Raw genomic sequence first — 27158 nt, 5'->3', positions numbered from 1 at the left:
ATTGTCTCTCTCTCTCTGTGTCTCTTACATACACACATAAACACGTGCATGCATGCGAAGATACATATGCACATGGGGCCATTTTAAGTACACTGGATAGGTTGTAACAAATCTCACCATTGAGTTGATCAAGAAACTTGCAAAATCTTCACAAAAGAACAAGTACACAAATTTATTTTTATTAATTAAATTGCAAGCACTTTCTTCCCACAGTCAAATAAAAGCCACCGTCAAGCTGTTGGCACATTCATTTACAAAAACAGATTAATTATACAGCCTGCTACAAAGCATTCTTTGTGAAAATACAAAGACTAGTACCAGAAAGCCAATAGCATTAAGTTATTACTGAATACAAGACATCATATATGAATCAAAGGACATGGGTTAAATTGACACAACCTATAGATATCACACAAAAGGAATCAAACACTACATTAAAATATCATAAAGAGAGTTGCAGCATAATACTGGCAACATAGGAACCATAATACTGCACACAGTACTGATACAGTAAGAGAGTCTAGTGTTAAATTAAAACTTGCTGTCAACTCTCGAGAAACTATCCCCATATCTAATGTATAACCATGCCACAAATAACAGCTACGCCAAAAGTTCTTACCTAATACAGAAAACGCTTAGAAATTACCAAATGTTGCATGACTGTTACAGTATAAAGCAGATCTCAACTCCTTTAACATCATTAAAAATGCACTTACATCAGGAAACAGCTCACCATAGTCCACAATGGGCCCAGGAGATGGACCAAAAGAAAAACGAACTAGGATTTCACTTCCAAAAACATCGATGGAGATCTTGTTCAGGCTACATGGTTTAGGGAGACACTATACTGCATACAAAGAGCAGTATCAATAGGCAATACAGAATAAAATTCAACACACCCATTTTGGTCCAGTATCAATGGGACACTCTCAATAACTTTTACTTTACAAATTTCACTGGCAGCTTTTCCAATTTTTTTCCCCGTCTAAATATTCAACATCAACTTTTGCCATTAGCGGCCAAATCACGTTCACGATGAAAAATGTTTTCCTTTGTTGTCCCCAGTCATGTCAGACACTACATATTTTACATGTGAGACTACTTTCACTCGACAAAGAACACTTGATTAAACTGTCAAAGATTGGCCATTTAATCTGAAGTGGATTTTTGTTGTTGGAGCCGAATCGGGAACTGAAAGCCCCAAAGTGTAATTACCCACAGTACCCCCTACCACTGCCCCCCACCCCACCCCCCGCCACCCCCTCCCCCCACCCCCGCCACCACTTTAGTTATGAAGTACTGGAGTAAAGTCCTTGCAAAACATGACAGTTAAGTAAAAGGCCCAAATGAAATGGAATGTGCGAGTGTGTGTCCTGTATGTCGCAGTAAGCTCCTATGAAACGGGTTACACGTGTGCCACCTACTGTGAAGCTGTGAGGGAAACATTCATTATTCAGTGAGCCACTTGTTGGGCCTTGATGATGCCTTCATGTTTCATGGAAACGTCTTCTCTTCCTGCAAGATCAAGGCCACTGACAGGCAGCCCTCATGGGGAGAACAGGAGGCAGCTCCCCACCACCTTCTCAAGGGCAATTAGGGATGGGCAATAAATGCTGGCCTAGCCAGCGACGCCCACATTCTGTGAAAGAACATAAAAGACAAGTGGAATCTAATCGCGCTTAGTAAAATAAAAAATCCCCAGAATCTTAAAGAATCAAGATAGAAGTAGACTTGTTCAGTCATCGAAAGTAAAGGGCTTTAACTGCAAATAAATGGAATAACAAGATGCAGTCTCCAAAATGATAACAAACCACCCATGATCCCATTTTATTAAAATGGCCTAACTGGAAATACACAGTTGATCTGTCAACATTCAAAAAGAGAAAAGACAGGTTAAAGTTTCAGATGTAGACTCTTTTCCTTCTTTATACTCCTGAAGTCCAAGGAATTTCTGGATGGTGAAATTTTCCAGTTCGGAAGTAGCACTAATACAGTCATCAACAGGCTGGAAAAGGGTGAGGGAGGGGCCCTGAGTAGGACTGGAACAAAGAATGTTCCCCCCTATCCCATGAAAAGCAGGCGTAGTGAGGACCCATAGAGGTTCCTGCAACAATGCCTTTTTAATGAAATTTGACACATTTTGGCCATCTTACACCGAGAGGCCCTAATTACCAATAAGTCTAGTCACGGAAGGCAAAAAACCTGGCAAAAGTTCTACAATCCCATGCATTAAAAATTGATGTTTAACTGTTCGGCGAATGCAAGCCAGTGCGTTACCTATAATTATAAAAATTCAGGGTGTAATGTTGCTAAAAAAAAACTGAACACGATTATTAGATTCAGGAATTCACCAGGTCTCAAGGATTTTAAAGGAACATCTTACATTAGGAAATCTGAAATGGGGGTAAAAAGTAGCGAACCTGGAAATGGCTGCAGGTGATGTATAAAACAAATGATAATCATGCTGGTATCAATTTTCTTTCTTTTAACTGAAGTGAGAATCCATTTTCAAACCCCATTAAAATGACAGATCGAGGAATTGATATGAATGCATTTGTATAATAAAATCAGCCACAGTGATTTCCCAACTTGAGTTTCCTTCCCTCCCTTTCCTTTCATATATGGTTCCGTTACAAATTTCCTATTTGTAAAAATAAGAGATGGACCATTTTTAAAAAGTTACAAATAACAAATTTACCTAAAAAAAAATGATCAGAGGAACCTGATGGAATTGTGAGTGAAGTGATGGCTATCCCTTTACTAAATGACAAGGCTTTCGGATTTTTAACCACTTAAAAAGAAAACATGTGGTCAAGTCGCATAGGAACTTACTGAACCAGTAACCAGGGTTGTGAGTCAGTTGTTAAGCTTTAGTCAGACACAAAGCAGTGACTGGTGCAAGCAAGGGGACGGGACCTTTTATGTATAAGCATTTAACCGCTCTTTTGAACGGGTGGAATGGATGTCATGCAGCTCCTGCTCCTCCTTTGATTTGATGTCCTCGTATTTTTGCATCCGACAGGCATCCTTCACGTAGGCCCAGTTGGCAGAGAGCACCATTAGGTAATGAACCTGCAAGACAAAACACAGGATGGGGCACCCTGAGTAATCAGCAAGCTCAGTGACAGACAGGGGTGACTAATAGTTTACTGGGCACACATTTTTGATGTGGACATCACTGGCTAGGCCAGCATTTATTGCCCATCCCTAATTATCCTTGAGAAGGTGGTGATGAGCTGCTTTATGTACATGGAACAACAAGGAGCAGGAAAAGGCCATTCAACCCCTTGAGCCTGCTCTGCCATTTAATAAGATCACGGCTGATCTGATAGCAACCGGAAATCTGCATCCCATCTACAGCTGATAACCTATCACCCTCTTGCTTACCAAGAATCCATCCACCTCTGTCTCAAAAATATTCAAAGCTCTGCTTCCACCACCTTTTCAGGAAGAAAGTTCCAAAGACTCATGAACTCACAACCCTCTGAGTGAAAAGAATTCGCCTCATCTCTGGTTTAAATAGATGAGCCCTTATTTTTAAACAGGGACCCCTGGTTCTCGGTTCTTCCACAAGAGGAAACATCCTCTCCATAACCACCCTGTCAAGACCCCTCAGGATCTTATATGTTTCATTCAGGTTGCCTCTTACTCTACTAAACTCCAATGGATACAAGTCTAGTCTGTCCAACCTTTCCTCATAAGGCAACCTACCCATTCCAGGTATTAGTCTGGTAAATCTTCTCTGAACTGCTTCCTTCCATTTACAACCTTTCTTAAATAAGGAGACCAATACTGTATAAAATACTCCAGGTGTGGTCTCACTACAGTCCTGGACAACTGAAACATAACTTCCCTACTTTTGTGATCAATTCCCTTTGCAATAAATTATAACATTCTATTAACTTTCCTAATTACTTGCTGTACTTGCACACTAGCCTTTTGTGATTCATGTACTAGGACACCCAGACCCCTCTGCACTTCAGAACTCTGCAATCTCTCACCATTTAGATAATATGCTTCTCCTTTATTCTTCCTGCCAAAATGGACAAATTCTCATTTTCCCATATTATACCACATTCCTACATCATACTTCTTGAACCACTGCAGTCTATATGGTGTAGTAAGACCCATAATGCTATTACAGAGAGAGTTCCAAAATTAAGACCCAGCGACACTGAAGGAACAGAGATATATTTCATATGCCATGGAATAAAAGGGACAGTAGCAATGTGGATATACAATTGGCTGAGTAATAGGAAACAGAGGGTAATGGTCAATGGATATTTTTCAGGCTGGAGAAAGGTTTGTAGTGGAGTTCCCCAGGGGTTTGGTATTGGGACCCTTCCTTTTCCTGATAAAAAACATTGATGATCTAGATCTATGTGTGCAGGGGATAACTTCTAAGTTTGTGGACGGTACAAAACTTGGAAGCATTGTAAACTGTGAGGAGGGCAGCATAGAATGTCAAAAGTATACAGACAGGTTGATGGGCAGATAAATGGCAGATGAAGATCAATGTGGAGAAGTGTGAGGTGATTCATTTTGGTAGGAAGAACATGGAGACAATATAAAATAAGGGGTACAATTCTTAGCTGTGTGCAGGAGCAGAGTGACCTGGGTGTATTTGTGCATTGGTCATTGAAAGTGGCAGAACAGGTGGAGAGATCAGTTAATAAAGCACACAGTATCCTGGGTTTTATTAATGGGGGCATAGAGTACAAGATCAGGGATGTTATGCTGAGCTTATATCAGACACCAGTTAGACCTCAGCTAGAATATTGGATACAATTCTGGGCGCCACACTATAGGAGGGATGTGATCGCATTGGAGAGAATGGAGAAGAGGTTTACAAGAATGGTTCCAGGGATGAGAAAATTGCGTTATGAAAGTAGATTGGAGAGGTTGGGATTATTTTTCTTGAGGAGGAGAAGACCATAAGCCAGAAGATGTAGGAGCAGAAGTAGACCATTCAGCCCATTGAGTGTGCTCCGCCATTCAATGAGATCATGGTTGATCTGATAATCCTTAACTCCATTTTCCTGCCTTTTCCCCATAACCTTTGAATCCCTGATTGGTTAAAAATCTGTCTATCTCAGCCTTGAATATAGTAAATGACCCAGCTTCTTCAGCCCTCTGCGGTAAAGCATTCTACAGATTGACTACCCCCACACCGCCACCACCACCCCCCACCCCACGCACCCCGAGAGAAGAAATTGCTCCTCATCTTTGTCTTAAATGGACATCCCCTTACTCTGAGATTAAGCTCTCTGGTCCTAGACTCTCCCAAAAAGGTGAAACAACCTCTCAGCATCCACCCTGTCAAGCTCCCTAAGAATCTTATATGTTTCAATAAGGTCGCCTCTCATTTTTCTAAACTCCAATGAATACAGGCCCAACCTACTCAATCTCTCCTCATAAGATAATCCCTCCATATCCAGGATCAACCTAGTGAACCTTCTCTGGTCTGCCTCCAATGCCAGTATATCTTTCCTTTGATAAGGGGACCAAAACTGTTCACAGTATTCTAGGTGTGGTCTAACTAGTGCCTTGTATAGTTTTAGCAAGACTTCCTTATTTTTATACTCTACTCCCTTTGAAATAAAGGCCAACATTCCATTTGCCATAACTATTATCTGCTGAAATTGTATGTTAGCTTTTTGGGATTCATGCACAAGACACCCCAAATCCCTCTGTGTTGCAGCTTTCTTCAGTCTTTCTCCATTTAAATAATATTCATCTCCTCTATTCTACCTGCCAAAGTGCATAACCTCACACTTTCCCACATTATATTCCATCTGCCACATTTTGGCCCACTCACTTAACCTGTCTATATCCCTCTGTAGATACTTTGTATCATCCCCACCACATGCCTTCCCACTTATTTTTGTGTCATCCACAAACTTGACAATAATACTTTAATTTCCCTCATCCAAGTCATTAATATATATTGTAAATAACTGTGGTCCCAGGCTAAGGGGAGATTTGATAGAGGTGCTCAAAATCATGAGGGGGCTGGATAGAGTCGATATGCAGAAACAGTTCCCACTCTCAAGGGATCGAGAATGAGAGGGCACAAGTTTAAAGTGATTTGCAAAAGAAGCTAGTGTGATGCGAGAAAAAGCTTTTTCACACTGCAAGCGGTTCGGGTCTGGAATGCACTGCCTGGAAATGTGGTGGAGGCAACTTCTTTCGAGGCATTCAAGAGGGCATTAGGTGATCATTTGAATAGAAACAATGTGCAATAGTATGAGTAACAAGTAGGATATTGGCTCTAAGTCATGATGCTCATTTGGAGAGCTGACGCAGACACGATGGGCTGAATGGCCTCCTTCTGCGCCAGAACAATTCTGTGACTCTGTGATATTTCCAAGTCAGTATGGTGTGTGGCTTAGAGGGGAAATTGCAGGTTGCATTGGTGTTCGAATGCATCTGCTGCCCTTGTCCTCTACCTGGTAGCGGTCGTGGGTTTAGAAGGTGCTGGAAAAGGAGCCTAGGCGAGTTCCTATAGTGCATCTTGTAGATGGTACACAATGCTGCCACTGTGCATCCATGGTGGAGGGAGTGAATGATTAAGATGGTGGATGGGGTGCCAATCAAGCAGGCTTCTTTTTCCTGGATGGTGTCAAGCTTCTTGAGTGCTGCTGGAGCTGCACTCATCCAGGCAAGTGAAGAGCATTATTTCACACTCCTGATTTGAATCTTGTTCCCACATGTAGACACACATGTATATGCACACGTGCACACATGTATATACATACACATATGCATACAGGAACCTGTACAGTAAAACTGGCCCAGGGAATTGTAGGGGTTTGAGGAAGGGATTGACAGGCTGGGTGTCTTCTCTCTTGAAAGAAGAAGGCTCCGGTAACCTAATAGAGGCGTTGTAAATTATGAAAGCTTTTGATAGAGTGAATACAAGGAGAGTGGCCAGAATTTTCTTGCAGATGGAGAGGCTCTCTGATGTAGTGAAAATGGCGGCAGAGGCCTGGATCTGGAAGTCCCGCCCCCAAACCTGGCCTCTGACATTTTTGCAGGGGGGAATGTGGGCAGGGTCTGATATACATATCCATGGTTAACATGTGTAGCTGCCTCCATGAAAGTGCAGCTGCTTCAGTCATATCTGATTTTGGCCAGTGGGATGTCCAAAACATGACTTGTACACTTTAGATCTGGTAAGAGAAGGTCTAAAGCTGATAGGGTTATTTGGAGGGGCAGAGTGCCCTTTTGGAGAGGTAAGCTACCCCTTTGGATATGGTCCTGGGGCAAGGTGCCCTTTGGATTGTTAAAAGTCAGCATGAAGTGTGTAAAAAGTCCATAAACTAATCGGGACTGTCAAGAGAACTGTCAGGACAACTGTCAAGATAATTGATAAAAGAATTGTCAAGCAAACTGGCAAAATAACTATAAAGAGAACTAGAAAGTTGTCGAGGCATTTAAATAACCTGCCCTTTAACTATTTTTTTTTAAACTGTCTGTGGTAATGAAAAAAAATGCTTGCCATTTCACTCAGTCAGTTGACACAAGGCTGTCATCATTATAGGATTAGTGCTGCATGAATTCCACAAGCTATCATTATCACAGTGGGGTGCCTGTCAGTTTGATTGACATCCTCCCCAAGTGGTTATAAACTCTTTGAAGTGGGACTATCAATACAAATGCTTGTTTTAACAAGGGATTAAATGAAGTTAAATGTAGTGATGGGTTTTTATCAATAAGTTTTTTCTTAAATTAGTTAATTAATCAATAAACACAACATTTTTTTCATCTCAGCATGGATCCTGAGGTCTACCCATGGTGGATACTGCATTTGTTGACATGGTAGGTATAAAGGAAAAGGGTGGTGGGTAGGCTACATTGTTTGGCATGAAGAGTATGAGGGTCCAAGGGGGATGAGTGGGGGCATGAGGCAGCATGGGTTGGAGTGAATGGGGCCTGGTGTAGTATGGGAGGTGAAGGGGTATGAGGGATGAGGGCTGGAGGCCTCTTTTATTTTATTTGTCTTTTGATCTCTTTGAAAATGTGCCGGAGCACGGGGGCAGACTTTGTACCCAGCCTCCCTCTGCACCCGACAGTCTCCGAACTCTTTCTGGAGTCACCTGTCAGGGCAACATTTCATCCTGTGGAGACGGGCATAGCTGGAGGCCATCAGTATAAGCTAGTCACAAAGAAATCTAACATGGAATTCAAAATATACTTCTTTGCTCAAAGAATGGTGGGAGTGTGGCACCCGTTACCACGGGGACAGGTTGAAGCAAATAGTATAGATGCATTGAAGGGGAATCTATACAAGCATATGAGGGATTAAAAACAGAACGTGCTGGAAAGACTCAGCAGGTCTGGCAACATCTGTGGGGAGAGAAACAGAGCTAACGTTTCTCGTTAAATATAACTCTTCTTCAGAACTGGAGGACGATAGAAAGGTGATAGAAATTTGGTCATTTCCATTTCTTTTCGGTTCTGAAAATGTTAACTCTGTTTCTCTCTCCACAGATGCTGCCAGACTTGCTGAGTCTTTCCAGCACTTTCAGTTTTTCTTTAATTTTAGGTTTACAGCATTTTGCTTATAATTAAGCAGATGAGGGAGAAGGGAATGGAGGGTTAGATTTCGATTAAAAAAAATGGGAGGAGGTTTGAATGGAAAATAAACTTTGACATGGACTGGATGGGCTGAATGGCCTGTTTTTATGCCATGCATCCTATGTAATTCTATATAGCCCTGACCGCTTGAAATGAAAGCGTCTAATCCAACAGCACTCCGACATGCTGGGCCACAGTGTGATTGGACATCTGGTTCAAGCCAGTGGTCCCCTTCACTGTAATCTCCCGATGTCAGGGGCATGAAATGGAGACAATGAGCTGCCCTCAAACAGCCAGCTCACTTGAGGACTGAATCAGCTGAGATAAGTGAGATGGGGCAGGTAGTGGGTATGGAAGGCAATGGAGGAAGTTGGGGGTGGGGGTGGGGGGTGGGGGGAGTTTATTTTTATTCATTCATAGGCAGCACTGGCTAGGCCAGCATTTATTGCCCATCCCTAATTGCCCTTGAGAAGGCCTGTGAAAGAAATAAAAAAAATCACCTCCCCCCCACCCCACCTTCTCCAATCCCCATTATGGTGTTGGAGACAGATGCTTACCTAGACAATGGTACAGCGGAAACAGGAAATAAAAGAAGGAATAATAAAAGACTTTAATCAAATATTTAAGGAAAAAAAAGTTCACGTAGCATCAGCAGGTGAAAGATCAAAAATCACTCAGAAATACGAGTAGGTTTAATGAATAGAAACAAGGATGTCTGATAATGTTCGCCCTCCATTTTGTATAAAGGGTAATTGTACCAAGCTTTGCGATTTAAATTTAAAATACCAATTATTCTCTCCAATCTCTTCATTCTGAGTGCTCTTCATGAACAACAGGGATGTATTCCAACCTCTCTTTTCATTGAACATGCATCCATTACTAAATTTTCTAATCCCTGATCATAACTCAAGTTCTGCACGTGACTATTTACTTAAAATGGTAACAACACTTTAACTTTGGATTGCCAGTAATGATGCCTGAGATTAAGCAGCAGTCAGGCAGGTTGTGAATGATTTCAGCGCAGGACTAAGTGAAAGAGATCAACTATTGCAACCATTTGCTTCCGAAAAGCAGGCTTGTTCTCAGTTGTGTGTCAAGCCTTGCCAGTTACCTTCAGCTTGAACACCTAAGCGCAACAGTTGATGGGACTTGTTGAGGCCTACTCGATAATAATGGTCCCAATAACAAGCATCAGTTTGTAATCAAACTGCCATATATGTGAATTAGGTACAAGGACAATGAGGGAATCATTCCTGGTAGAAATGAGGCTGTAGCATTCTGTACGTGTCGGGCAATGACCTACAATCATCATCATGGCTGTGGATGACAATGATATGGCCCACTGAGTCAACTGGTAAGCCTATTTACAAGCTAATCAAGATACAGTGCTGCATGTAGGATCCTGCCTCATTTTTTGAACTGAGCTGTGGCAACACTGCACAGCCCCCCTGCTAGCCCTCCCCACCCCATACCCCCCATCACGCACACACCAAGAACTGACACATGGTGGTGCAGCTGAAGGAGGATCCCAAACGTGATTTGATCTTCCATTTTTGTGAGGTTGGGAGGGACAAGAATGATCCCCTATGGCTTTACAGTGGCAGCCTGGGCACTCTGTTTTACCAAGTACATCCCATTTGTGTCAAGGAACCAACCTACTTCTTGTCTGGAGTTGATGTTGAGCCAGCAACGATGAAGGAACAGCGATATATTTCCAAGATGGTTTGGGGCTTGAAGGAGAAGTTGGAGGCAATGATCCAATGATCTTCCCATGTAAACGTCTATCTTTGTCACACACTTGCTGGTTCTTCTGCTTCTGATTCTGCTTTAGTTGTGTCGGCATCACACACTGATATCGATATATTCCACCAATATCTATATGGGTTGTATTGGTTAAACCAGGTATGACTTGCTGAAATGAAAACTTAAAAATAGAAATAATCTAAAGATGAGTCATAAAGATTTCAGGTGTGGACAAAAGAGGGGGATTTGTTCCTCCAGAAAAGTCCTGCAAGTTTCCACCACTGACTTGTGCAGTAGAATTTGTTGCAATTTTACTTAAGAAGTTCTGGAGGCGAGGAATAATGTCATTTCCTAAGTGGCAAAACAAAAACATAATAAAATGCTTCCTGCTATGCCTGGGTGCTCCACCTATGAACTCGATGCTCCTGTACATGTAGCATTCCAAACTACTCCACGCTCACTTGTCATAACTTCGGTGACAACTCGAGAAAAATCTCAGAGAGCCGCGTAAATGATCGTCGGTGCAGTTTCACTGAAGTTTCCATCCAATTTTCCCGACTACAATGGACGACCGCAAGAATAGCCACAGAAAACCTGGGCGGGAGGGGGGCAAGTTTACAGCACCCCAGCCAGTGTATTTGCAGGCATTTGGGGGCACATAAAATAAACAGGATCGGTTGCTAGCCCACCACCTTCCCACCCACCGTACAAACATGTGAAACAGGAGGAGTAGGTCATTCGGCCCCTCGAGGCTGCTCCTCCATTTCACAAGATCATGGCTGATCTGATGGTAACCTCAAACCTGCATCCCACGTACCCCTGATAACTGTCACCCCCTTGGTTACCAAGAATCTATCCCCCTCTGCCTTAAAAAATGTTCAAAGATTCTGCTTCCACCGCCTTTTCAGGAAGAGAGTTCCAAAGACGCACGACCCTCAGAGAGAAAAAAATTCGCCTCATCTCTGTTTTAAATGAGCAGCCTCTTATTCTTAAACAGTGACCCCTGGACCATGATTTTAAGGCCCTTCCCACCCTGGCAGGATATTATGGTCCCACCGCACTGATTGAAGATTTAAATGGCTTGCCGCATCTGCTGAGGGGAGACATGCTGCACGGTGCTGCAAAATCCTGGTCCTAGTTCTAGATTCTCCCACATCCTGTCCACACCCACCCTTTCAAGAACCCCCAGGTTCTTGTACGTTTCAATCAAATCATCTCTTACTCTTCTAAACTTCAGCGGATACAAATATATCCTGGTCCAACTTTTCCTCATATGACAACCCGTCCATTCCAGGTAAACCTTCTCTGAACTGCTTCTAATGCATTTACATTCTTCCTTAAGTAAGTGACTAATACTGTGCACAGTACTCCAGATCTGGTCTCACTAGTGCTCTGTATAACTGAAGCATAACCTCCCTACGTATGTATTCAATTAGCCTCGCAATAAATGATAGCGTTCTATTAGCTTTCCTAATTACTAGCTGTACCTGCATCCTAGCCTTTTGCGATTCATGCACTAAGACATCCATATCCCTCTGCATCTCAGAGCTCTGCAATCTCTGACCATTTAGATAATATGCTTATCTTTTATTCTACCTGCCAAAATGGGCAAATTAACATTTGCCCACATTATACTCCATTTGCCAGATCTTTGCCCACTTACTTAACCTATCTATATCTTTTTATAGCCTCCTCATGTCCTCTTTACAATTTACTTTCCTACCTACCTTTGTGTCATCAGCAAATTTTGCAACCATCTCATCTATCCCTCCATCAAAATCATTTGTATAAATTATAAACAGCACTGATCCCTGTGGCGCACCACTCATTACATCTTGCCAACCTGAAAAAGGCTCACTTATGCCTATCTTCTGTTTCCTGTTAGCTAGCCAATTTTCTATCCATGCCAATATGTTACCCCCACTACCATGAGCTTTTATTTTCCGCAATAACCTTTGATATGGCACCTTATCAAATGCCTTCTGGAAATCTAAGTGCAGGACATCCCCCGGTCCCCTTTATCCACAGCACATGTTGTTTCCTCAAAGAACTCAATGACTTCTCTTTCACAAAATTATGTTGACTCTGCCTGAATACCTTGAATTTATCCAAGTGCCCTGCAATAGCTTCTTTAATAATTGGTTCTAACATTTTCCCCATGACAGATGTTAAGCTAACTGACCCGTAGTTTCCTGCTTTTTGTCTCCCTTCCGTTTTAAATAATGGAGTTACATTTGCTATATTCCAAACTAATGGGACCTTCACCAAATCTAGGGAGTTTTGGAGAATTAAAACCAATGCATCAACTATCTCACTAGCCACTTCTTTTAAGACCCTAGGATGACGTCCATTAGGACCCAGGCACTTATCAGCCTACAGCTCCTGCAATTTACTCAGGACTACTTCTCTGGTGATTGTAATTTTCCTGAGTTCCTCCCTCCCTTCCATTTCCTGATTTATAGCTGCTTCTGGGATGTTACTTGTATCCCCTGAAGTGAAGTCTGATGCAAAAAACCTTTTCAATTCATCTGCCATTATCAATTCTCCAGACTCATTTTCTATAGGACCAATGCTCACTTTGTTAACTTATTTCTTTTTTAAGTATTTATAAAAACTCTTATTGTCTGTTTTTATATTTCTGGCTAGCTTTCTCTTCTACTCTAATTTTTCTCACCTTCTTAATCTTTTGGACATCCCTTCTTTTCCTTATATTCTGTCCAATCTTCTGGCCTTCCACTTATCTTTGCACAATTATATACTTTTTTTTAAACTTTGATACTATCTTTAACCTTTCTATTTAGATGGTGTTCCCGTCCCTTGGACTTTTTTTCACTCGTTGGAATGTATCCATTCTGTGTATTCTGAAATATCCCCCTAAGTGTTTGCCACTGCACCTCTATTGACCCATCCTTAACCTAATTTGCCAATTCACTTTAGCCAGTTCTGCTTTCATGCCCTCATAATTGCCCTTATTTAAGTTTAAAAACATAAGGTGGAATCATCCCAGGTTTGCACTAAGCGTGGTAGTGGGCGGGAAAAACGATGTTTTACCCATCAGCCGCAATGGCGACTTTTCACACCAGATCATCCCAAACCTGCTGCATTAATTATGAATCCCAGGGGTTAACATCGTTCTGATGGCAGACAGGCTCCAATTCACCTGCCATGCCATTGCCTCACTGCTTCATCGTACCGGGCGCCACATTTAAAGTACAACCACGCTCACTGCTTCCAGCCCAGGACTGCAGAAAAGCAGACATGGCCCCAAAAGGCAAGAAGACTGCAGCCACAGGAAGGGCAGCAACATTACCACTCTGGCTTGGTTCGTGATGGCAGTGGTGATCAGTGCCAGTGCTGCACAGAAGAGGTTTGCCATCTAATACAGATAGAGGATGGATGATCTCATCCATGCAGCCAGGGTATGGCAACCATCTCATCACTCTAAACTCACACACTCGAGCCCATCACACATTCACTGGCATCTCACTCACTGCCAGCTCAAGGGACATCACCACCCATTCTCACAGACATAGCCTCACATCTCTATCTGGCCTCATCTCCTCTGGAGACTGTCTTCTCAGGCATCACCACCTTGAGGCCATTTGCACAGGTCAACTTGTGCAAGCACAACGCCCTGGGATACACCCCTTCCCCGGTACAGCTCTTGCCCGGCAGCCTCTCCCCTTGCCTGAGGCCACTTCTCCCCTTCCCCAAGCGAGACCTTGACCTGCAGCCATTGAAAAGTTGCCCACATGTGGCTGATTTGGTAGGTAGAGACCTACCGTGAGGCTCCCTAAAAGTGATGTGTGTGCTGTCTGTGAAGCCTGGCACTGGTGACTGCAAGTGCTGACCGAAGCAAGGTAGGCAAACAAATCTTGAAGTCCCAAGCAAAGTGCAGTCCACCAGCTGCATGCCTTATATATGCTGTTGTGAAAGATGTCAGCATATTTTCTTGCCGACGTGGACAGAGCAGGATGGGAGCTTGTCAGAGCAGGATGATTCCAGCAGGTTGGCCTTACAATGCAGGTGTATTACAATGAAGTTTCTGACATCCACCACCTTCTCAAGGGCAACTAGGGACGGGCAATAAATGCTGGCCCAGCCAGCGAAGTCCACATCCTGTGAATGAATTTTTAAAAAATCTGATGGCAGGAAACACGGCCTGCCACCGATGGGCTGAGTGGAAAATAGCAAACTATCTTCATGACATTGTGAAGCCAATTTTTGGCCTTCTCGCCATATTGTCTGCTCATGCCACCAAACATGGCCGACGCCTGTGGACATGGAAAATCCCTGCCATAGTCTCACACCCATTCCTCTATCCCTCAAACTGAAAGTAAAATTCAATCATATTATGGTTATTGCAGCCAAGGGGAACCTTCATTATGAGATCATTAATTAATCCCATCTCATTGCACAATACCAGGTTTAAGTATAGCCTGCTCTCTGGTTGGCTCCAGAACATGTTATTCTAAGAAACTATCCCAAAAACATTCTATGATCTCCTCATCAAGACTATCATTGCCCATTTGACTTTTCCAGTCTATATGTAAATTAAAATCTCCCATGATTATTGCCATGCTTTTCTGACAAGCTCCCATTATTTCCTCCTTTATGCTCAATCTTACTAATTACTGTTAGGGGGCCTATACATAACTCCCACAAGTGACCTATTGTCTTTACCATTTCTCATCTCTACCCAAACCGTTTCCACATCCTGGTTTTCTGAACTGAGGTCACCCATCTTTATTGTGCTAATACCATCATTAACTAACAGAACGACCCTTCCACCATTTCCTTGCTTCCGGTCCTTCCTAAATGTCCTCTACTCTGTAATATTCATGTCCTGATCCACATCATCCTGCAGCTATGTCTTTGTAATAGCTATCAAATCATATTATTTATTTCCATGTGCTCGCTCAGTTCATCTGTTCTGTTTCGAATGCTTTGTGCATTCAGATACAGAGCCTTTAGTTTTATTATTTTCTTCTTTTTATAACATCTAGCCTCATCTGTTGATTTACTGTTAGATTTGTACTCTCTATCCCTTCCTGTCAAGGCCTGCTTTTCATTTCGTGTAATAACACCTTTCTCTTTTGCCTTGTCTCTATTCTTTGATTTACCACTTCTGCCCAAATTTGCACCCTTGCCCCCAATACTTAGTTTAGAACCCTCTCTGCTTCCCTAGTTATGCAGCTCACAAGAACATCGGTCCCAGCATGGCTCAGACCTTCCCAGTGGTACAGATGCCACTTTCCCCAGTATTGGTGCCAGTGCCCCATGAACCAGAACCCACTTCTCCCACACCAGGCTTTGAGCTGCACATTCATCTCCCTAACCTGATTTGTCTTATGCTAATTTGCACGTGGCTCACGTAACAATTCAGAGATTCTGACCTATGAGGCTCTGCTTCTTAATTTGGTGCCAAGCTCCTCATACTGGCTATGTCGAACTTCCTGCCTTGTCCTGCCCTCATTGTTGGTACCACTGAGCTGCCCCCATAATTTTTTTACAATTCTTTTCACGGGCTATGGGTGTCACTGGCTAGGGCCATTTATTGCCCATCCCTAATAATATTAGGGTGGACAGAGAAGGCATCCATCAGCCCACATGCGCTTAGCTGCATTGAGACCTTTTAATGTCCAATTAATGGCCTCTTTCTGCCTCTGCTGCCATAATACGGTGGGGGAAGGTGGAAGGAAAGTGCCCAACCTGCTGCTTCACCATCTCAGGTGAAAAGGCGGGAAGGGAGGTGATGTACCTCCTTTGGTGGATGCTCTGTGTCCATCAGGGCATCTTCACCCATCCCCCAAGAAGGTACTCAACCTTTGTGCCTACCTGACCTCCAGAACCTATACAGATTGGCAGGCGCCACTTGAGGGCAGAACTTCCTTTCCCTGAGGGAAAGGAATTTTTTTTAAGGCCGCCCTTAGCATACTATCGCTGCGAGGCAGCCTTTTTTTCAGTCGGTCGACTTGCCTCCCTCGTAAAATTCAGCCCTGGAATTTCATTTTTGGCTTTAGATCTTCATTAACTCTTTCTTGTACACATATAATGTATTTTTATTTTCATTTGTTGCATTCAATAAGCATTTTCTTTCTTTTGGAAAGAGGGTGAATGCAGGTTCATTGTTTAGCAGCCTGTGTCTGCACCTGTCACCATAGCAACTAACATGCTGCAATCACCTCTATTGCAATAAATGAAAAAAAAGAATAATTTAAGGCAAATGTTTTCTCTGAGAATTGTCTTGACTGTCTAAGCGAAGCGGGAGATGGATGATTGTAACCGTTAAATGTCATTCACATATTTCAGTTTCAGTCAAATCCTGATATTAGACTTTGAAACCAGGTTCTTCAGAACCCCACTGGACAGTGGCTATTTTAGATGTGCTGTGGTGATGTGAACAAATGGTTAAATCCTCTACAAGACCATCCAGGCTTTCATCATTGATGAGGATCACATATAAAAATATTGATGGGAACTTGGGGGGCACTTCAGCCTAACAATAAATTGAGGCAATAGTAACAATTGCTCAGTGGCAGCAAGTAAAGCGTGTGTATTAAAAGATTAATATCTGCCAAAATATTGGGGTAATCCTGCACTTTATAAATCATTGATGCGACAGCACTTGGAATTCTGTGGACAGTTTTGACCTCCACAGTACAAAAAGGGTACACTTTAACCTCTCCAGTCAGAAATCCAGAAAAACCAGTTGTCCAGAATTTTTTCTGGCAAATCAGAGACTCGCCATTCACGGCATTGCAACAACTTGCGGAATAGGGAATATGATCGCCTTTATAGTTATTCACTTCTGCTGAAGAGTAACAGGCTTTGGCTGTTTCAGTGGGAAGACTGCAGGCAAGATGAATGGCAGAGGAAGAAAAGTTGGCTAATGAGATAGGAATTGAAATTAAAAATCAAAGCCTTTCACCACTTGTAGTATATCACCAATCTTTCTGGGAAAGGAAATCATTCTCAGTTTTTTTTTAGATTGAATGTTTAGTAAACAATTTGGTAAATAATTCCCCAGGTTGTGCCTGTCTGTAGTGCTAATCCTGGGTCACTTGGAATCACCTGTTTCCTCAATGCCCTTGGCATCATTTTAGTACAACACTGTACTTCAGAAGTGTGGAAGATACAGAATTTGGATAAATAAAACATTTTTTACTGTTTTATGTCTCACGTACATGTTCATTGCCATAGCCTCCAGGGCTATGGGCCAAAAATGGGATTAGTGTAGTCAGATCTTTGTTGACTGGCACAGACACAATGGGCTGAATGGCCTCCTTCTGTAATGTAGATGTCTAGGAGTCATATCTGCTTCACACACTTGTAGATAGGCATTCTAATGTTACTGTAACATCCAGAAACTGCTGAAACGCAGAAATGCTTTGGTCCCCAGATTTCTGGATTGGAGAGGTTACAGTGTATTGCAGCTACTGAAAGGGCAGATAGGTGAGTAACCAGAATGTTTGAGGTGATGGAGGGATTGGATTATGAGGAGCAATTCTATAAATTCGGGATATTCTCACTGGAAGAGAAGGTTGAGGGGTGACATGTTTAGGATTCTAAGATTGCCAACCATGGGACATTGTTTCACCTTGAACAGAATTGTGGAACATTCTCCATATTAGGTGCACTCATAAAAATTAAGGCAACCAAAACTGTAAGTGAGGGAAGATCAACAGCAGAAACGTTGTCCAGACTGCAACACCAGAACGGTGCATAATCCCAACAATTGTTTTACCCTCTGTATTTCAGACACAATGGCTCAGCAACTTCCCTGCAGCCGGCTCACTCTTCATCTTTTTTGTTAATGACTTATCAATGTAGCTTTCAATATTCCGACAAAACCATGACAGCTCAGAACATTTTACCAACAATTAAAACAATTTGATGCTTAAAGGTCTGAAATTTGCATGCTGCATCCAAGTTGTTATTTTATATGTATCCTATCATTCAAGTCATGGACAGCAGAGAAAGAACTTAAATTTATATAGCATCTGTCACAACCCTCAGGATGTTCCAAAGGGATTTGCAGCCAATGATGTGCTTTTTAGGTGGTAGTCAGTTGGCATACAGCAAACTCCCATGACCAGCAATGTGATAATGACCAGATAATCAGTCTTTAGTGATGTTGGTTGAGAGATAAATATTGACCAGGACACAGGGAAGAACTCCCATGCTCTTACATCCAACGCTGAGCAGGAAAACTATGATGGTGCCAAAAGTGAAAGTTGTTAGAGGCAATTTGCTCTCCCTCATTTTGGAATATTCTGAAGTCACTGAAAAAGTCAGGTGATGAGGGAAACAGCTGCTGATTGGTCAGTGCTTGTCAGCAACCTTCCACATGACAAAGGAGCAGTGAGGTGGCATATTGTGATTGGACAAATCACTTGGAGTCAATATAGCTGATGGATAAGGCATGGAATTGTGCACAGAACCTCTCTCTCTCTGTCTCTCTTGCTCACAGGGTGACCAACTCTTATGAAATAAAGTAAGGGACACTTTGGCTGTGGGGTCTGGGCAGGGAGTGGTGCTGGTGACCACCAGAGCAGAGGGTGGTGTGGTGGGATGGGGTTGGGTTGTGACCATAACTTCCACTGGTGGCTGACAGCAAGAGTGGTCACAAAAGAAAACATAATGGGCAAAAAAAGAGGAGACTCCCAGGCTCGGTCTCCCACAGGGCGTCCTAGAAATAAGAGACTAAAGGCATCCTTTAAGGGATGCAGGACCATCAGTCAAAATAAGAGGCAATCGCTTAAAATACGGACAGTTGGCCACTCTGCTCACATGGTACACACACACACACACACAAGACAAACTGATGCTTTTTGTACCGATGTGAAGTCAAATCAGGTTTTCGCTGCTGCAGCTTCATTAATGAGCATTACCACTGGGGGGTGCCATTATACACTGGCTCTTCCCAAGTTGAGCAGTTGTATGTGAATAATAATGAGAGAAATATTGGGAATATCCAGGAAGCAAAGGGTCAGTAGTGATATAATAAGTCATGTAATAAGTGATATAATTCAAGTCATGGACAGCAGAGAAAGAACTTAAATTTATATAGCATCTGTCACAACCCTCAGGATGTTCCAAAGGGATTTGCAGCCAATGATGTGCTTTTTAGGTGGTAGTCAGTTGGCATACAGCAAACTGCCACGACCAGCAATGTGATAATGACCAGATAATCAGTCTTTAGTGATGTTGGTTGAGAGATAAATATTGACCAGGACACAGGGAAGAACTCCCATGCTCTTACATCCAACACTGAGCAGGAAAACTATGATGGTGCCAAAAGTGAAAGTTGTTAGAGGCAATTTGCTCTCCCTCATTTTGGAATATAATAAGGGAGTGCAATGTGAGATTCAAGCACACAGACTGCGTGGAAGTTATAAAACAGGGATCTTTTATTCCACTGACATCAAATCGGCATAAACATTAATGGAAAGACTTAACCTAGAGGAATGAACTATTTACAATAGATATTCATAGCTAATGCTCCACATCCACTAGGATCAAAAGCTTAACTCCTGATCTGTAATCAGCCGGGTAACAGAGTTCCATTGATGCAGCTCCTGTTGCTAATTTCTCATGACCACAGGAACCAGATTACCTGTCTCCCAGGCATGTGGGTGATCTCCCTCTTCTCATGGCCTCTTAAACTCAGGGCTGCTGCCCAGGCAGTCTGCCTAGGTCTTCCATGGTTGTCCCTTGTGCTTCTTCTGATTCCTCACTTAATGCTGTAAGTCTCCTCTTAACTAACAATTGCCTTCTCCAAGACTCTCACTCCTTGGGCTGGTTTAACCCCGTCCTTAGCCAAAATGCATCTAGCTCTTCTAATTCACTGTCCATGGCTGTTCTTTTTTTCTTGTGGTTACTGCTTTAAATGTCATTTCCCCTTTAAGACTGTGTGTGCAGTAACCTTTTTTTTTACTCTAACTTTTTTTTACTCAGGCTGCCTCTGTAGATATCGGTTTATTTCTCTGTATTTTTCCCATACCTTTCCGGGCCTTTTTTTTTTAAACTTGTAAACTTTGATTTTTTTCCCCCCAAAACAAACTGCAGCGATTCCTGTTTTTAAACTCTGCAGGTTTTCTCCTTTTTTTTTTAAACAAAGCAGGTTTCTCTATTTAACTCTGTAATTTTTCCTCTGCTCTCACTGCCTTTCTTTCTCTACAGGTTTGTTTTTAAACTTTTTTTTCACTTCAGCTCGGTCACTTTGTGTTATGTGGTGCCAGCTGGCATTACAGCTTTCCTCCAGCTGCCCCATGGGAATGGGTAGTTTATAATGTTTCTTTTTTATGCTTTTTGCTCACTGTCTCATGAACTGTCCGGTATTCTTCACACTGCACCAGTCAGGGTCTTTCAATTTTTATAGTTTTGCGTGCTATCTTGCAATCTAACTAAGTGTCTCAACTCAGTGTCACTCAGGGTTTTGCTAGTTTTTTTTCTCACATCAGACTTGCTTCCTTTGCAAATTACTTTAAATTTGTGCCCTATCGTTCGTGATCCTTTTACGAGTGGGAACAGCTTCTCCCAATCCACTCTGTCCAGCCCCCTCCAGGTTTTGAACAACTCTATCAAATCTCCTCTCAGCCTTCTTCTCTCCAAGGAGATCAGTCCCAACCTCTCTAATCTATCCTCAGTCAACATTCTGCAGTTACCATTGACCAGAAACTGAACTAGCCCTATAAATACTGTAGCTACAAGAGCAGGTCAGAGGCTAGGAATCCTGCAGTGACTAACTCACCTCCTGACTCCCCTAGGCCTGTCCACAATCTACAAGGCACAAGTCAGGAGTATGATGGAATACTCCCCAATTGCCAGGATGAGTGCAGCTCCCACAACACTCAAGAAGCTTGACACCATCCAGGACAAAGCAGCCCACTTGATTGGCACCACATCCACAAATATTCATTCCCTCCACCACACTGCACAGTGGCAGCAGTGTGTACCATCTACAAGATGCACTGCAGGAATTCAGCAAGGCTCCTTAGACAGCACCTTCCAAACCCATGACCACCACCTCTAGAAGGACCAAGGAAGAAAATAGATGGGAACACCACCACCCGGAAGTTCCGCTTCAAGTCACTCACCATCTTGACTTGGAAATATCTTGCCATTCCTTCACTGTTGCTGGGTCAAAATCCTTAAACTCCCTTCCTAACAGCACTGTGGGTGTACCTACACCACATGGACTGCAGCGGTTCAAGAAGGCAGCTCACCACCACCTTCTCAAGGGTATCTAGGGGTGGGCAATAAATACTGGCCCAACCAGTGAGGCCCACATCCCTTGAATGAATAATTTTTTAAAAAATCACAGTGGCATGCAGGCACATATATCACGCAACAGACAGTGCTATCAATGGGGCTTAATCAACAATGACTTGCTCACTGGCACTCAGTTTGGGTCCTGCCAGAGCCACTCAGTGCCTGACCTCATTACAACCTTGGTCCAAACATGGACCAAAGAGCTGAACTCAAGAGGTGAGGTGAGAGTAACTGCCATTAACATCAAGGTAGCACTTGACTGAGTGTAGAATTGAGGGGCCCTAGTAAAACTGAGGTCAATGGGAATCAGGGAGAAAATTCCTCATTGGTGGAGGCATATCCAGCACAAAGGAAGATGGCTATGGTTGTTAAGAGACAATATAAAAGGATACTAATCTGAAGGGGGTGCAGGAGCAAAGGGACCTGGGTGTATATTTGCATAAGTCATTGAAGGTGGCTGGGCAGGTTGGGAGAGCAGTTAATAAAACATATGGTATCCTAGGTCATATTAATGGGAACATAGAGCACGAAGGAAAGGAGATTATGGTGAACATGTATAAGGCATTTGTTCAGCCTCAGCTGGAGTATCACATCTTGTTCTGGGTGCTGCACTTTAAGGAAGATATGAAGGCAGTGGAGGGAATGCAGAAATAATTCCAGCAATGAGGAACTTCAGTTATGAAGACAAATGAGAGAAGTTGGGACTGTTTTTCTTGGAGAAGGGAAGGTTGGGAGGAGATTTGAGAGAGTTATTCAAAATCAAGAGGGGTCTAGACAGGGAAGATAGGGAGAAACTATTCCCACTCATGAAAGGATCGAGAGGGCACAGACTTAAAGTATTTGGCAAAAGGAGCAAAAACGTCCTTAGGAAAATCTTCTTCGTGCAGCGAGTGGTTGGGGTCCGGAATGCACAGCCTGATAGTGTGGTGGAGGCAGGTTCAATCAAGGCAGAATCAATTCAAGAAGGAATTAGGCTATTACCTGAAAAGGAAGAATGTGCAGGATTACAGGGAGTAGGTGAGGGAATGGCACTAGGTGAACTGCTCATTCAGTGACCTGATGCAGACTCAATGGGCCGAATGGGCCTCTTCTGCATTGAAACAATTTTGTGATTCTGTCCCAGGACATCACTGCAGGGATTCCTCAGGGTAGTATCCTAGGCCCAACCATATTCAGCAGCTTCATCAATTACCTTCCCTTGATCATTAGGGCAGAAATGGGAATGTTTGCTGATGATTGCACAATGCTCAGCACCACTTATGACTCTCAAATATTGAAGTAATCTATGTCTATATGCAGTAAGACCTTGAGAGCATTCAGGTTTGGGCTGATATGGAAAGTAACATTCACACCTCACAAGTACTAGGCAATGACCATCTCCATAAAGAGAGAATCTAACCATTGCCCCTTGACATTCAATGGCATTACTATCACTGAATCCCCCACTAGCAATCTATCAACATCCTGGGGATTACTTTTGACCAGAAACTGAACTGGACCAGCCAGATAAATACTGTGGCTACATGAGCAGGTCAGAGACTGGGAATCCTGCAATGAGTAATATCCAAAGCCTATCCATTTACGAGGCACAAGTCTGGAGTGTGATGGAAAACTTTCCACTTGCCTGGTTTAGTGCAGCTTTAAAAACACTCAAGAAGCTCGACACCATCCAGGATAAAGTTTGATTGGCACTCCATCCACCAATTTAAACATTCATTCACTCCCTTCACCATCGATACAGAATGGCAGCAATGTGTACTATCTACAAATTGCACTGCAGCAACTCACCAAGCTTCAACAGCACCTTGCAATCCTGTGACTGCACCCAGGAGGAGAAGGGCAGCAGATGCACCTGTAAATTCTCCTCCAAGCCACACACCATCCTGACTTGGAACTATATTGCCATTCCTTCACCGTCACTGGGCCAAAATCTTGGAACACTCTTCCTAACAGTGCTATGGGTGTCTCAACACCACATGGATTGCATTGGTTCAAGAAAGTGGGCTCACCACCACTTTCTCAAGGGCAATTAGAGATAGCCAACAAACAAGAATTTCATTTGCACCCTATCACTCTCTCTCCCTGTACAGTTTACAGTCTAGCAAGATTTTTCAGCCTGGTAGCTTTGGCTATTCTGTAGCTCCCTAAAGCTTAATGCAGATTGTGGAGCCCTGCAGCTTTAAGCAGAAATGAAGCCCAATCAAGCATTTCCAGGACCTTGCACTGCAGGCACGTTCATGTACATGGCCCTTGCTCTTTAGTTACACTTTGTTAGGGTGGTTTTTAGTTCAGCTGGGAAGCTGTGTTGATATAAAGATGCATTTAAGCTGGTGTGTTTAGTACTTGGAGCGATTGCCCGCTTACAGTTTGTTCAGGTCGATAATCTTTGTTACAGCAGATTTGTGTCAGAAGGTCTGCTTATTTTTGTGCAAACAGATGGATAACAAGGTCAGATAAGGAACCATTTTTATTCAGATATTTGAAGGCAAAGAGCCAAAAGCACTGTTTACAGGACCCATTATCTAACATAACTTTGGATTTTTTTATAGCAGTGATAAATGTCACCTTTATTTATTAGGTAGATTCTTCTCTTAGCCTTCGTTAAAGTGACAGACCCTGCTTATATCTAAGTGAGCAGCATGGAATTCTGCAGGTTTCTTTTAGTGTTCCAGTAGATAAGGTGCTTAACGTGGCATACAGGGTACCTTCCTGTATTCGCTGAGGCTTACATTATAAGAGCAGGGAAGGTTATGCTGCAGTTTTGTAAAACACTAGTTAGGCCACAGCTAGAGCACTGCATGCAGTTCTGGTCACCATGTGAATGCACTGAGGAGGTTCAGAAGAGATTTATGCTTATGTTTCCAGGAAAGGAAAATGTTATCTATGAGGAAAAAATGGATAGGCTGGGATTGTTTCTTTTGGAACATAGTAGCCTGAGGGAGATTTAATAGGTAAGTATAACATTGTGAGGGGCCTAGATGGAGTGGATTGGAGGACCTATTTCCCCTAACAGAAAAGTCAATGATAAAGGAGGCACAGATTTAAAGTAATTGGCAGAAGAATTAAAGGAGAATATGTTTCACCCAGAGGGTCATGGGGATCTGGAACTCACTATCTTAACGGGTAGTAGAGGCTGACATCGCGCTCCGTTTAACTTGGATATGCTAATGAAGTGCCGTAACCTACAAGGCTATGGACCAAAAGCTGGAAAATGAGATTAGGCTGGATGGCTGTTCTTTGGCTGGCACAGGCTCGATGGGCTTTCTTCTGTGTCATAAATTTTCTATGGGGAGAATTTTCCTGTTGGCAACCGGGGGCCGGGCAATGACGTGTGGTGATGTCGGGCGGGTGTCCCGATGTCACCACGCGGCCTTTAGATTTTCAGTTTGATGGGTGCACAGCTGAGTTGGGTGCACAGCTGAGTTGGCTGCGCACCCCCCCGAACTGTCAAAGCTCTATTAAGACCATTTAAAACCTAATTAATTCAATTTAATGAGCTGCCTGTCCTACCGTAATGTTGGGGGGCAGGTGAAGAGCCCAGCTGGCCTTTGTGTTTTTCATGGAACCTCATCCACGGGCGGGATGAGGTCTCATGAAGTGTTTTAAAATCTAATAAAAATTTATACATTTATTCTTTGACATGTCCCAGCTCATGTGATACTGTCACACGAGGGGACATGTTTTAAAAGTGTTAAAAATATTTCTTTGAAACCTTTAGCACTGAAACAAATCTCCCTGAGGCATCTCCGTGCCTCGGGGGAGATCTCTGCGTTCTTTTGTGCGCATGCGTGAAAGAGCACAGGGAACCTCTCAGGGAATTTCCCCCCTCCCCTGCCCACACAGGGAGAGCTCAGCCCATGTAAAATGGCAGCGCGTCCCTGATCAGGGGCGCCGATCAGATTCACGCCCACTTCCGCACAGCCCTGCCTGATGGTGGGAAATTATTGGCCTACTTTTTGATGTCTCCTGACTGTTGATGGGAAACTTGGAAATATCATGAGCCAGGAGGATTGTGTGGAACTTCAAAAGGACATAGATGGGTTGGTGGAATGGGCAGATAAGAGGCAGTTGGAACTTACTGCAGAGAAGTGTGAAGTGATTTGATTTGATTGGAAGAACGCAGAGAGACAAGTCAAAATAAAGGGTACAATTCTAAAGGTAGTGCAGGAGCAGAGGGACCTGGGTGTATATTTGCATTACTCATTGAAGGTGGCAGGACAGGTTGAGAGCACAGTTAATAAAGCGTACTGCACCCTAGGCTTTATCATAGGGGCATAGAGTACTAAAGCAAGGAAGTTATGTTAAACCTGTATAAAACACTGGTTCGGCCTCAACTGGAGCACTGCATTCAATTCTGGTCACAATGGGCTAAATGGTCACCTGTGTGTAGAACCATTTCATGATTCTATGATTCTATGGGCACCACACTTTAGGAAGGATGCAAATGCAATAGGGAAGGGGCAGAAAAGATTTACAAGAATGGTTCAAAAGATGATGAACTTCAGTTACAGAGAAAAATTGGAGAAAATGTTGTGACGCATTCAAAATCATGAGGCGGAGTAGATTGGGAGAATCTGTTCCCACTCGTGACAGGTTTGAGAACCAGAGGGCACGGGTTTAAGGTAATTGGCAAAAAAGCAATAGCGACATGAGGAAAAACATTTTCAAGCAGCGAGTGGTTAGGGTCTGGAATACATTGCCTGACAGAATGGTGGAGGCAGGGTCAATCAAGGCTTTCTAAAAGGAATTGGATTATTATCCGTAAAGGAAGAAAAGTACAGGGCTACGGGGAAAAGGCAGGAGAGTAATTACGGGGAAAAGGCAGGAGAGCAATACTTGGTGAACTGCTCCTTTAGGGAACTAGCACAGACATGACAGGCCAAAAAGCCTCTTTCTGTGCTGTTACCATTTTATTCGATTTGATTCAATAATAGGAAAACATTGCAACTAGAATTTACATTTTTACAGAAACCTTAATGAAGCAAAATATCCCACAATGTCTCACAGGTAATAAGAATTGATGTTGCACCACACAAGGATGGAAGAGGAATAGCTTGGTCAGGAATTTTAAGGACATTCTTAAAGGGATGGAGAAGCAGAGAAGTTTAGAGAGGAAATTCCAAAGCTTAGGGCCAAAGCCACAATAGGCACAATTGCCCGTGATAGAGTGATTAAAATTGGGGATGTGCAAGATGCCAGTGTTGGGAGAGTGTCGAGGTTTTCAAGAGTTTTGGGGCTGGAGGAGGTAAATGAGGTAGAGAGGGGTGAGGCCTTATGTTTTTATTGTTTTATATTTCTTTCCCTCCCCCACAGTTAAATTTCTTCCCTGTTCTGAAGATCTTGATTCCTCCCAGGAGCATACATCCTCCCCAAATTGATGATTATTCATGTGTGAGACTTGAGGATGCGTGTCACAGGCCATTCTACCATAAGAGTCCTCACAGGTGAGCAGGATTCCCCTCCTCAATCTCACACTTCGTAGGGGTATTTGATGGATGGCAGCCAAGAGCTGGAACCCTGCGCAGCTTTTCCCTTCAGATCAAAGGGGAGAGGCCAGT

The 27158-nt window shown here is 43.0% G+C and overlaps 1 protein-coding gene across 1 annotated transcript in view; it reads right to left on the bottom strand.

Moving 5' to 3' along the window:
• Nucleotides 1-1290: 1290 nt before the first annotated feature.
• gpm6ab (glycoprotein M6Ab) overlaps nt 1291-27158 on the bottom strand; it is a 311060-nt gene continuing 285192 nt past the window's right edge. The window contains exon 7 of the mRNA XM_041186261.1: nt 1291-3072. Within this exon, the coding sequence (XP_041042195.1) occupies nt 2920-3072 (153 nt within the window). The 3' untranslated portion in view covers nt 1291-2919. The remainder of the gene's footprint in view (nt 3073-27158) is intronic.

Source organism: Carcharodon carcharias, chromosome 4, assembly GCF_017639515.1.
Source record: "Carcharodon carcharias isolate sCarCar2 chromosome 4, sCarCar2.pri, whole genome shotgun sequence".
In the NCBI taxonomy this organism is placed as follows: domain Eukaryota; kingdom Metazoa; phylum Chordata; class Chondrichthyes; order Lamniformes; family Lamnidae; genus Carcharodon; species Carcharodon carcharias.
The sequence above is the reverse complement of the archived record's forward strand: the minus strand, read 5'-3'. Positions and strand labels throughout refer to the sequence as shown.